The sequence below is a fragment of the Rosa chinensis genome, chromosome 2 (genome assembly GCF_002994745.2).
Source record: "Rosa chinensis cultivar Old Blush chromosome 2, RchiOBHm-V2, whole genome shotgun sequence".
NCBI lineage: Eukaryota > Viridiplantae > Streptophyta > Magnoliopsida > Rosales > Rosaceae > Rosa > Rosa chinensis.
Genome location: NC_037089.1, coordinates 7,811,522 through 7,825,106, shown reverse-complemented (window position 1 = coordinate 7,825,106; position 13,585 = coordinate 7,811,522). Strand labels below are relative to the sequence as shown.

Sequence of the window (13,585 nt, the reverse complement as noted above, 5' to 3'; positions counted from 1 at the left end):
TTGATTTCCTATTTGTTTTCGTCCGTAAGCAAAATTATAGAGAATTAATGTCATTCATGGGGTCTCTATTATTTCCTTGTATTACAATATGTGAATAGATGCAAAAATTTCTCAAGCTCTTTTATGATTTGCAAATATTAGTTAAACATGTTTATCATATCGATGAAAGTCGATATTCATGTGTGTCTGTATTGATTTCTTATATGTGCTTAATGATTCATCTCATAACCGTGGTTATTCAGAGACTAAAATTCGATTACCAACGTAATTTTCATTGTTTACTTTATATTTCATGTTGTGTGTCATAATATATTGTATTCCATATTAGCGGTGCAGCCGGTTGAATAAACTTAGAGGACTTGAAATTTTATTCTTTTTTATTTTTTTAACCAAAATACCCATGAATAGCAATCTAGGGAAACCTAGTGTCAATCCTAGTGAACTAGGCTGCATGTCAATTCATCTCTACTACTATAAAGCCAAGCGTGATCTTTGGTGTCAAAGGCTTCACCAATTTTTTGAAGTCCCTAAATTGTCCACCACAGATACAAAGATCACTAAAATAAAAGATATCAGAGAGGGTTATTCCTGTAAAATATCAAAAAAAAAAAAAAGAATATAAATACGGAACTATAGCTTTGTGCGGCAGAGAAAAGAAAAAAAAAAAAGAATCGCACATGATCTGCAAACAAGAGAGAACTGCCAGGAAGCACGATCTCAACACAGACGTGGGAGTACATATGGCTCCATCAATTTACGATTCATACAGAGAGGAGCAGAGCAAAATCAAACAGGAGGAGAAAATTATTATCAAGTCGGCTGACAATTTTGCAGATTCACTTGAGGTCAGACTTGACAATTGTCATTGGATAATTTTCAGATTTCGATTTTCATATGCACTTTTTGGGTTTTGATGGGTTTGTATATAATTTTTGGGGTTAATGGTTTTCAGCCAGGTACACAGCGACGACGATACTGGCATTGACGCAAGAAGTGGCGCACTTCTTCAGAACAAAGGTATGCCTAAATCTATTATTTGGGTGTCATTTAGCTTAGATTTTGGGTTAACTTTTTTTCATAGTTGTTTTCTCCAAATTTTGCAGGTATCTTGAACAAATGACTAATTTCTTTTGTTCCTGGTAATCGTTGCTCTCTGCTCTCCCGTTTTCCTTTTCTATTTAATTGAATTTAGTTTCCCAATTGCACAATTTCTATTTATTCCCTGTCATTATGCTTTCCATTGATTATCAATATCGATCATCACTAAGGATGTTTTTTTTTAAAACTAGATTGGAATATTGTCTCAAGAATACAAACACGGCAAAGAGAACAGGTACTCTTATCCAGATTATATTTGATTTATGCAGTTACTTTTTCCCATTTATCTCAACCTGTAATTGTATTGTTTTGGATTTTCTTGGCTTTTGCAACCTGTTTCTATAAATTCAGTTTCATAGGGAAGAGAGTAGGTTCTCTCAATTGATGTGCTATAAGGATAATGACATATGGGTTTATATATATCAGTGTTGACATTGAATTCTATCAGGGCACTAACAACTTTCTAATCATATAAACCATCGTCCTTCATGTGTAACCTTGAGCAGGCTCTAGACTGATGATAGACTTCAGTACTCACTTCAGAAATCTCCTATAAATTAAAGTCTTATTTGTACCTTCAGCAACCTCTATACTCCACCAATAGCAGTAATTGTCAATTGTTTCTGGAATTCTTCAGTCATTGTAATTTCATAAATTGCTACCAGTTCTCGATCTTACTTCATGATAATTCTTTCCCCATGTGTGTTTATTCTTTTTAGTATTAACTCTGCTCAATATTCTAGGTGAACGTATTAATACTAACTCTTTCCTTTTGTTATTTTCTTTCATTGGAGTGCAGATGCAGGACTTTGGAATATGAAGTTGCTGATTCTTTGATTTTATATCATCCACATGTCTATAAGAGGTAAGGTCATTATGTTCAGGTCATGAATTGCTTAATTTGATGCTTATTACGCTTTCTTTTCTTTTATCCTTCTCACTCATTATGCATTCTGTTCTGTTCAGTACAATAAACTATTCTAATTGTTTCCCTATGCGAAATTGGGAATTTGGAGCATGCAGGTAATTCTCTAACTTTTGTTTTAGACGAATTGCAGTGATGTTATTGTACTGTTTGGTCTCAGACCCTTGATCTACAATTTTATAATACTTATATACTTTATAGCTTATACTCCTTTCAAATTTTGGGTAGTGTGGAACTGTGGATTTCCATCGTGTTTCTTTGCCATGAAACTCAAACTACAAACCTGATTCTTACAGTTTTACTTTGTAGGAATGATTTTCAATGGAACTTCTATTCTTTTTCTACGATAATGGACACAAGACTTACATTCAGGGTATGAAAATCTTTATTCGGTAATCGGTACCGACTTTCAAAGATCAACATTCAGGGTGAAACTAATTGTTGATTAGATGTCCAGGCAAGTAAAGCACACTCAAGTTACATATTTTTTTTTTTTTTGGTTTCTCTTTTACTTTGAAATATGGATGTATGTATTCAATTTTCATTTTTTTTGCTCCTATTTCAGGTACAAAAGGGGGATAAATAGGAGATTTTCTTTGCTCTGGTCAACAACAACTAGCACCTGCGTTTCGAGAAGTTCGAACTACCTCAGTGGAAAAGATGTAAATGTAACTGTAAACATAGCTATATGGACATTGAGATAGGTCTTCAGGAGACTAAAGACAATCACTTGGAATAGTTCTGACAAATCAGAATTAATTGATATTGACATACATTTTTCTTTTTTTTGTTGGTATTAAATTCCCCTGTGGTGTGATTGTTCACTTCTCTATTGTTCATCTCTTAATATTTTCCTTTCTCCTATAACCAGAAGAAAAGAACTTAGGTTCTGTTCTACAAAAGGTTTACATAACAACGTAAGTGAGCTCACATTAAGGTACAATGATGGCTTAAAGGATTGAAGCAGTGGCAATTGAGTATGGAGAAAGCTTAGTGTATGAGCTTTCGCTGAAGTTCAATCCGATGGGTAGGAAGGGGTTAGAGATTTTGCTGTCAAATATTGCCAGTTCTGTACATTCTTAGTGTATTACAAATAGCACCTTTTATGTGATAATCTAGGAAATTAACCAAATATGTCCTCATTTCTTCATCATTAGATGAGAGAGAGAGAGAGAGAGAGAGAGAGAGAGAGAGAGAAATAATGCATTCGCACGCGCGAGCGCAGTACTTCCGCACTCGCAAGGCGCGTGCAGGAAGGCTAGTTATAATAATTGAGGGAAACATTGAAATGGAGTTCCAGATTTCTATAAAAATGAGTTACGAAAGAAAATTTTAAAATAAAAACTCTATAGCAATCTAACATAGTGCAACCCTAGAGCAAAGTTCCAAGTAACCAATTAGTAATCTGATACTATTAAGGAAGACTCTGAACACAGTTAATACCCTTTCCCAATTATTCATGTTGCCAAAGAAACACCTTCCATAGAAAAGGCTTCCCCGGACTCCTTAATTGAAAGAATAAAATTAAAAATGAGAAGCGCAGCAAGTCAAGGATTAGATATAGCATGCATTAACATAGTGGCCCAATGACAGCAGCTTCATACCCATCCAAGCCTAACAGCACCAAGCCCAAGTCAAGAGGAGCCTCAGACTCACCATATGCTGAACGAAGGTTGGGTCACCCAGCCGCCACGCCGCAACCCTAAAGGATTTGTTGGAAGCATCCACATCTGCGCCTGCAACCCCAACAACATTGCGCACCAAACCCAACCTCGGGTTGAGAGTATCCGTTCCGCAGCCGATGATTGCATCTAGGGCTAGCATTTTGGGTCGAGTGGGTTGAACCAGGTTGAATTCGAACCTGGCCATACCGAGATGCGCCCCAGACCCAAACCCGGGTTGAGAGTATCCGCTTCGCAACCGATGACTGCGCCTAGGGCTGACATTTTGGGCCGAGTGGGTCAAACCAGGTTGAATTCGAACCTGGCCGCCATACCGATATGCGTCCCAGACCCAAACCCGGGTTGAGAGTATCTGCTCCGCAGCCGAGGACTGTGTTTAGGGCTGGCATTTTGGGCCGAGTGGGTCGAACCAAGTTGAATTCGAACTTGGCCATACTGAGATGGGCCGACAAATTGGTAAGCCGACTATTCGGCTCAACTAAGCCGTACCGATTCAATGCTTCAGCTTGGCTATGATATGAGGTATTGCATACCGTCAGTATACTGCACCGACCATATGTACGTACATACCGAATAATATGCAAAATATACAAAATTTGGTAAGAGGTGAGGTTTAAACCCCTTAGCACCCGAGGTTTGAACCCCTCATCACCTCTTACACAAAAGCCTTGCTCCCAACCACTAGAGCATGAGAAGCTCTCAATATATTATATGCAAAGTTTCTATTTATTACTCTTATGCGGTAGAATTAAAACACAATAGTACCTAGAACCCTCTTTTACTTTCTACTCTCTATTTCTCTCTCTTTTCTAGTCGTCTTCTTTGACTCTTCTTCTTCTACAATTTTGCTTCATCTCTTCTTTTTGTCATTTTTTTTCTTCCTCCCCAATCCCCATTTTGCAGTTCTCTATTTACCATATATTCCACTAATCACCAACTAGATCTACGGCCCATTTGTCATCAAGTCAACATCAGATCTTCCTCATCCAATTACTATATATTCCATCATGAAATCAACATCATCAGATCATCCCCATTGAAAAATCAACTTCTTTGTTCAGTTGTTTCCTCTTCCTCCTCTTTCATCAACTACATAATACTCTCCTCTTTCTTCTAGTTCTTTCCCCCTCCTCCTCTTTCATCAAGTTCTTTCTTCTTCCGGCTATTTTCTTCGAATTCTTTCCAACATCGGTATTCCTATCAACTCTAGCCGAATCATGCTGATATCTCGGTATACCAACCTCTCGGTAATCGACCGCGGCGGTACTGCTGCGGTTTTAGATTTTAGAAAACCGACCATATGTCAGTCGGCAGCCGGTTGACAGATTTAGTGGTCGGTTTTCAACCGAATCCAGCCCTAACTATGCCCCCAACAACTACGCCATTTTGTCATTTGTTAAAGTAAGTACAATTAGAGAGCGGCAACCTCGAAAAGTTGTATAATATATGAATCAATTTTGAGAAAATAATGTTGAGGCAAATTGTACTCAAAACCATTGGCCTGGGGGTTGAAAAAATTAGAGGGCCTAGAATCTTGTATTGCTATCATATGAATAATTAGTTGGGCTAATCCAACCTAGATGAGTAGATTCCCTCAGTAAAGTTGTTCAAATATGATTTATCTGATATGGTAGTGTTAAACTTCATTCATGTACAGTATATTTTAGGTACATACACCAGGATTACTCCATCCAAACTCGGAAGTAAAGAGAATGCTAAAGCCCTAATAACAAATTATCCGACATATATATTCCCAGATCCAAAGCAAGAACACAAAGGAACGAAAGCAAAGCAATAAATCATGCAATTAATCGACAGTTCACGAAAGTAATATTTCAGGGTGTCAGCCACTTACATACTCGAAATGTATGGCTACCAAGGTTTGGGATTCAAGGATATACATCTCAATATGTCATACTCAATTATTGATATTTACGTCGATCCGTGCAAGTGCGTATAGTATAGTGCTTAATTTCATATCTATTTCTTTCATATACACTATAGTATTATACATAAACCTAATTAACTTTCATAAAGGGATCAATAAATTAAGAGATTGGTCATTGGTGTAGTCATTCTCATTTTCCTCGTGTTATTATTATATTAATATATATATATATATATATATTTTTTTTTTTTAGTGGAAACGCCAAAACTTCATATCTACTAGGGATGGCATATATTACAGGACCCAGTGGTTGCTCCTCATTGTGGAGCTAAAGGCAAATTAAGCCATTAGACAATTCGATCAGATAATTAACGAAAATTACTTGGATATCAATTTAGCTTATTGGTACGTGAGTTGGCTTCTTCCAAAAAAGATGACATCACAACAGTAATATAAACTTGCCTACAAATTATTGATGTCCAAACTTCAGAGGAGGCTTCCAGACTTCTCCAAACTTGAATGATTGATCTTGGAGATATTTCAGTTGATGCAGCACCAGTGGCGGAGCCAGGAATTTAGATTCACTGGGGCACAAAAAAAAAATACAAAATATTATTACAATGGTAATTGCCCTCGATGAGATTTCATATTTTGAAATCCTTGCATGATAGTCTCATTATCTATGCTAGTAAAAATGTCTTTCTCAATATATGAAATCAATCAAGCAATCTTCAGGAAACTCGTGTGCTCTAGGTTGACAAGGACCTTTTTGAAGATAATATCTGCGTACTTCAATTTGAACATTAGGATGATAAGTTGAAATTGGAGGACGATTTCCATGATCAGAATGATATTTTTCATTAATTTCGGGACAAGGCTTCTCTAAATTACTAAAGTTTTTCTATTGGAACCTCCAAATTTACTCATTTGACCTCTATGCTTTTTACACCTCTTATCAAATTTTCAAATACTAAATTTACTCACTAAACCTCACTAAACTTCCTCAAATAACCTCTCATATAATTTGCAAATAAATTATTATCTTTAAAATAAAAAATTTAGTCATTTCAATGATTTAATCATTCTATAAATCTTAACTAAATATACATTTCTTAATCAAACTTGAGTTTCAAAAATTAATGTCTAATCAATAAGAAAATGCCATGAACTATTATGTTTTTTTTTTTTTTTTTCTATTTTAGCTGTACAAAAAAAAATGAAGAAATCATTTGTTTTTATTCTCTCAAAAAAAAAATCATTCGTTTTTTAATGTTTATTTTTTTTCTGTATTTTTTGTACCACATGATTAATTATTTAAATATTTTTATTTTTATTATTTTTTTATGTTTTATGTTTAATTATTATAAATTTTTTTTTTTTTTTGCAAATAGAATGGATTGACTTAGATTTAGGTCATAAATCATAAAATGATTTATTTTATTTTCCCTCACCAATATGCGTTCAACATATATATCCATATATTTTTATGTCACATGATCTTAATCATATTTTTAATTCTTATTAAATATATATGAATGATTTAATGAGTATGTAGTGAATTTGGAAAATAAAAATAGATAAGGAAAATAATGAGGAATACAATCTAATATTATTGAATTGGAAAGTCTACATAAAATAAATGTAATATTTTTTTGGTATAATTATTGTCCTTAATAGTCATTTTATAGCAAGTTATATATGTCATTTAATAATTCATAACAGATTGAGGTAAAGTGAGCAGATTTGGAGGTCCCAATAGAAACTCTCAAATTACTATCATTCTTCTTTGTTTTTGTTTTTTTTTTTTTTTGGGGAGATGAATCTAATGAGGTATTTATACCCGACGACTCCTCTGCACCAGAATTTTCTTTTCAAAGTATCTTAATATATCTGAATGAAAAATAGAGTAGTAGTAAGAATCAAAAGAAATGACTACAACAATACTCTTCACAAAAGAATTGATTAAGAATCGTCAAGTGACGATATATGTACATACATACATACATACATACATACATACATGTTATTGATGTAATAGAATATTTTTTTAATCCTTTTTCTATTAGACTTAAAAAATATATAGGTAATAAGGAAATAAGAATCATTAATTGTAATCAATTTTATTGTTGATGTCCAAAAAATTGGGAAAAGAAAAATATAATATAAATCAAACGTGGAGCCCACGTTTTCTTCCTCAAACAATCCCAACAATGAAAACAAAAAAATGCAAGTGAAGTGGTGAAGTGCTCTGAAGGTGAAAAAAATAATATAAAATTATATCTTAAAAACCTAATAATAATATAATACTAATACTATGTGTCTATATATATATATATATATATAAACTTTTTGGTAAAAATGTGAGTGGGGCACAGGACCCACTGAGCCCCTGCCTCCCTCTGTCTCTGTTCAGCCACTATGTTTTGAATCGAATATTGAAAAGGAAATAAGAAAACGTTTATTTCTCTCTGAGAGATTAGAAGTAATGGCATCTCCAATAATGGGGTTAAAAGTCGAAGTTATTAGTAAAATTTGACACCCTAGTGTTATCACTATTCATTCATATTTTGCATCTCTAATTCTCTTTAGTAAAAAAAAAAATCAAAGTCATTTCATAATTTAATTATTTTAAACAATTATTTAACTGCAATATGAATTTATATATCATAATAAATATTGCAGTTAATATATAATTAGTTTTAGAAAATTTTATTTTATTTTATAATATTTGTTTCGTTTAAAATTACATTACTTTATTATCAACCGTTCAATTTAATTCCTCACAATTTTCTGACCGCCAGATTACAAATTAAATAATTATATATTTATTTTTTTAGTTTTGGTATCAATTAATCTGGGCCTTCCATTTTAAATCGAGCTAATGGAAATTGAATCAGGGCCGCTGATTTCCTAGCCTTTGGAAGCCCACAAAGGCTTCTGGCGCATGCGGGGCCCAGTGTCGGCCAACCACAGCGCCCGTGCCAAAAATTTTGTCTTCTAGCGCGTCTGTTTCTTGTTTTCTCCCTCTGGCGCGTCAACAGTGGCATTTGCAGCAGGCAAGTGGGACGTGGGGCCCAGCCTTCTCCACTAACTAAAGCCATTTTTTGGCTTTCTACCTTCAATCCCTCTCGTCAAAATGACTCGAGGTAATGGTACGTATGGCTCAAAAGCCACATTTAAATTGGGTTTGGAGATGGTGAAAAGGAAGCCCCTCAACCATTTTGACATTTGACTCTTATTGGAAATAGTACTGTAATAGTCTATCATCTCGATACTATATATATGGTCTCTACAATATGAACGTCAAGCTGCAACAAGACCACCTCAAACTCTCACCATATATAACTGATTCACATACATGGAGGCTTCAGTTTCTTGGTCATGGCTATTCCTTCTGGCCCTTGTATCAAAAATCTTCTTTTCCCAACTACGCAAACTGAATCTGAAATTTCCACCCGGTCCAAAACCCTGGCCTATTGTTGGCAACCTCAACCTCATCAATGGTCCTCTCCCTCATCAATCCCTTCACAAACTATCCCAAACTTATGGCCCTATAATGCAGCTCAAGTTTGGCTCCTACCCAGTCGTAGTTGCTTCCACTGCAGAAATGGCAAAACAGTTTCTGAAAACACATGATCATGTCTTTGCCTCTAGACCACGAACTGCAGCAGGCAAGTATATCACTTATAACTACCTCAACATCACTTGGTCGCCTCACGGTCCATATTGGCGCCAAGGCCGCAAGATCTTCCTCTCCGAGCTATTCAGCTCGAAAAGGCTAGAGTCCTTTGAGTACATCCGTGTTGAGGAAATTCGCGCTTTTATCTCACGACTGTATGCCTTGTCGGAAAAGCCAGTTATGCTGAAAGAGCATCTGTCACGCCTGACTCTTTGCGTTATGACTAGATGTGTGATGGGGAAGGAGTACTTTAGGGATCCTGAGTTTCAGCGTTCGGTGATGAGGATCGAAGAATTTCAGGACATGTTAGATGAGTTGTTCTTGCTCAATGGGGTTTTCAATATCGGGGACTGGATACCGTGGCTCGATTTTTTGGACTTGCAAGGGTACATAAAGCGAATGAAGGCCTTGACGAAAAAATCGGAGCCATTTTATGATTATGTGCTTGATGAACACAAGGCAAAGACTGAAGGAGTGAAGGATTATGTAGCCAAAGACATGGTGGATTCACTGTTGCAGCTTGTTGATGATCCTGATCTCGAAGTTAAGCTCACCAATGACAGTGTCAAGGCATTCATCCAGGTACACATGAACTGTGTGGCTGCCCTTATCCGATCAAATTAGATTAATCGTATATTAAAGTATAGCAAACGTATATTCTTAAATTTGCAAGACTTTGAATTTGGATCATACGTACATTTAGCTAGACAGGAATAAATTTATCTGTAATATATATATATATATATATATATATATATATATATAGTGTCAACTTAATTAGTATAACAACATGTAGTTAAACTGTTAAACTGTCTAGCAAGAGAACATTATGCGCGTACCTTTTTTTTATTATTATCAACGCTAGTGTTGCTTTATTAATATTAATTTTGTTCATTCAAAAATCAGGACTTAATTGCAGGAGGGACTGACACCTCTGCAACAACTTTGGAGTGGGCAATGTCTGAACTGATAAAACAACCTGACCACATTGAAAGGGCGACGGAAGAGCTAGACAGAGTAATTGGAAGAGACAGATGGGTGGAAGAGAAAGACATTTCACAACTTCCTTATATAGACGCAATCATGAAAGAGACAATGAGGAAACACCCAGTGGTTGTTTTGCTTCCGCCACATTTGGCTCTTGACGATTGCAATGTGGGTGGTTTCGATATTCGTAGAGGGACAAGAGTGTTCATAAACACATGGAGCATAGGAAGAGACCCCTCAGTGTGGGATGCACCGGAAGAGTTCAATCCGGAGAGGTTTCTGGGAAACAAGGCAATAGATGTGAAGGGACAAAGTTTCGAATTGTTGCCATTTGGTTCAGGAAGGAGAATGTGCCCTGGTTATAGCCTTGGACTGAAAATGATTGGATCTTGCTTGGCCAACATGTTACATGGATTCAACTGGAAATTACCTGAAAACATGAAAGTAGAAGATTTGGGGATGGAGGAAGCTTGTGGATTGGTAACACACAGGAAGTTCCCACTTGTTGCAGTCACGGAGCCTCGGCTTCCAATCCATCTTTATTAACTGCCTTTGATATTGATCGTCTTCTTGCTGAAACGAAAGAACGTACTATATATGTTTGTATCAAAGTTTATAGTAATGAATGAATAATGAGGATTCCAGATCGAGGAAAAAAATTCCACTGAGCCAACTGACTTGTAATGGGTTATCTAGTCATTCTTCGCCATTTTCCTTGATATCTAAATCAACGATTTTGAGGTTTTCATCCTATATTCGTATACCTAGCACGATCGAGTACGTACATATATCAAGCTCGTGATCCAGAAATGTACGTGTTACAATATATATATATATATATATATATATATATATATCCTATCGAGAGCGAGGCATCGCTTTGAAATTTCAGAGCGAGGTTAGGGTTTAGGGTCACTTTTCGGTCGCATATCCACATCTCAACCGTTCGGTTTTTAGGTACTAATGTATAGATCATCTCTGCAAAATTTCAACGAAATTGATGGTCGTTAAGGTATCTAACTCGCTTAAACCAATGGACGAACTGAATCTGTCCAACCTGAACCGTACTAGCTTTAAGGCAGTTATCAATGCCTTAACGACCATCAATTTGGCTGAAATTTTGTAGAGATGATCTATACATTAATACCTAGAAACTGAACGGTTGAGATGTGGATATGCGACCGAAAAGTGACCCTAAACCCTAACCTCGCTCTGAAATTTCAAAGCGATGCCTCGCTCTGGATAGGATCTGTATATATATATATATATATATATATATATATATATATATATATATATATATATATATATATATAAACTCAATATTCTAAAGAGGCATTGGGAAAAATCCATACATATTTTCTTATCAATCTACACCGAATCCACGTAAGCAAACCTTCCTGTATAGTGTTGATGTATAATTAATATTTTTTCATGTTGTCCTATATGCTTGATTTCCCTTAAGGTTACCCTTAGACCATGTTTGGTTCACGGATTTGAGGAATCAGGAAAGGAAAGTCATTCCTTTGTTTTTTTTTTTTTTTTTGAATAAATGGCTGGTGCGGCTGCCCTCAAGCCTTGATTAATGAAACTGTCGAATACAGGGGGGGACATTAAGCCTAAACCCCTTATTACAATAAGTATCTAGAGAACGTCATGAAATAGTATCATGCGTCTCTACCAAATAATTGTATTCAACTAGGCACCAACTAGCAAAAAGCGCACTACTGGCTGCTCTATTTGCTTTGACATAGCGGTGACATAACGGAAAAATAACTCGATATGTAACCTGATTACAGCGTAGCATAATTACCATACTCACAGCTTTCCTATTCTGTTACCGCCGGAGGATAAATCCGACAACACTTAGTCTCACCCTGCCACTAGGAGGCAGTGACCATTTGACGAAGCAAGGAACTCGTCGCATACCTAGAGCAAATAAGGCACATTGAGTGCACACACAAGCATATAGCCCGACTAGCCCTACATGAAAATTGTAGAGACTTATTGCTCGCAAAAAGCGCAACCATATTAAACAACATAAAAAAAATAACAACATTAAAGTAAAAATAAAAAACTGCCAGGTCAAAGCCTAAGAGATGAGCCCAACCCCACAGACCAGCCCTGATTGGGCCCAAATTCTGAACTCAGGCCCAAATCTGAGCAAAGCCATTCTGCCAAGGAAGTGAGAAGACCACAGCCCACCATCGAAGCCTGTCTCCATCCCAACACGGCCACCCCCGACCTGCCATCCTCTCCACTGCACGACCACCTTAGCCAGATCAAATCCAAATCGCTCCAAATCCTTCCCCAGATCAGAACCTTTCTCAGATCGAAACCAATTCCAACCCAGATCACGCCACCAGGAGCACTCCAGATGCGACACCAAAGAGATCGGATCAGCCACGGCCACGGGTCCAAACCTAGCCACGTCGCTATGTCATGCCACCACCCCCGATAGCCGTTGTGATCTCTCCCATTCCTCACCTCACACACCGCAGTAATTTCCTCAATTCAGATGATCAATCGAGGAGGCCGACCTCAGACCCACGCAGGGACAACAAAGACCGGTCCGACGACGGTGAAAAGGCTCGCCGAATAAAAGGGAGGACGATCTCTTTTTTTTCTTCAGGCGCGTGCAAGCGCGTTCTAGTGTTTTTTTTTTTGCCTCTCTTTTTTTCATTCATTTCCTTTGTTTGGTAGGCACAAACTTTAGAAGTATTGTCCTGACAGAGGGGAAAATAGGGGGAAGATCATTCCTTTTCAGACCGCATGAGATTGATTTTCTCTTCTCCTTTCCCAGCATTTATTACGAAAATTTTGGCAACAATATCCCTGCTCAAATGTGTTATCGCCAAAATTGGTGTACTTTTGAATTTTCATGATGTTATTTTTATTTTAAGATACAAGGGTAATTTTAAAATACAAGGGTATTATTGAAACATTGTTATATTTTTGCTTTTCTTTCATGCACCAACCAAACACCAGAAGGGAAATAAAATGGTATTGCTTGAATGTTTTCTCTGCTTTACCAAACATAGGAAATGAAACCTGACAGAATTTTAATTTCCCATCCCTATGGGAAAGGCAAGCGGTGACATGACGGAAAGATAACTCGATATGTAACCTGATTACAACGTAGCATTACCATACGCACAGCTTTCCTACTCTGTTACCGCCGGAGAATAAATCCGACAACACTTAGTCTCACCCTGCCACTAGGAGGCAGTGACCATTTGACGAAGCAAGGAACTCGCCGCATACCTAGAGCAGACAAGGCACATTGAGTGCATACACAGGCATATAGCCCGACTAGCCCTACATGA

General features: G+C 36.7%; 1 protein-coding gene and 1 long non-coding RNA gene across 4 annotated transcripts; both read left to right on the top strand.

Moving 5' to 3' along the window:
* The first annotated feature begins 732 nt into the window (after positions 1-732).
* LOC112183302 lies at positions 733-2,548 on the top strand. Of its 3 annotated transcripts, XR_005807477.1 has the most exons (7): positions 735-845; positions 953-1,017; positions 1,104-1,139; positions 1,290-1,333; positions 1,898-1,963; positions 2,065-2,121; positions 2,333-2,541. It is a non-coding gene; the product is annotated as an uncharacterized LOC112183302 (long non-coding RNA). The 3 variants fall into 3 exon arrangements; XR_005807478.1 differs by lacking the exon at positions 2,065-2,121 and having other exon boundaries at positions 733-845; positions 2,252-2,548; XR_005807479.1 differs by lacking the exon at positions 2,065-2,121 and having other exon boundaries at positions 734-845; positions 2,333-2,545.
* Positions 2,549-8,914: 6,366 nt separating this feature from the next.
* LOC112188267 (trimethyltridecatetraene synthase) lies at positions 8,915-10,919 on the top strand. The gene is made up of 2 exons (XM_024327351.2): positions 8,915-9,854; positions 10,179-10,919. Exons 1-2 carry the CDS (start codon positions 8,952-8,954, stop codon positions 10,803-10,805), a joined length of 1,530 nt encoding a protein of 509 aa, XP_024183119.1. The 5' UTR covers positions 8,915-8,951; the 3' UTR covers positions 10,806-10,919.
* Positions 10,920-13,585: the final 2,666 nt, after the last annotated feature.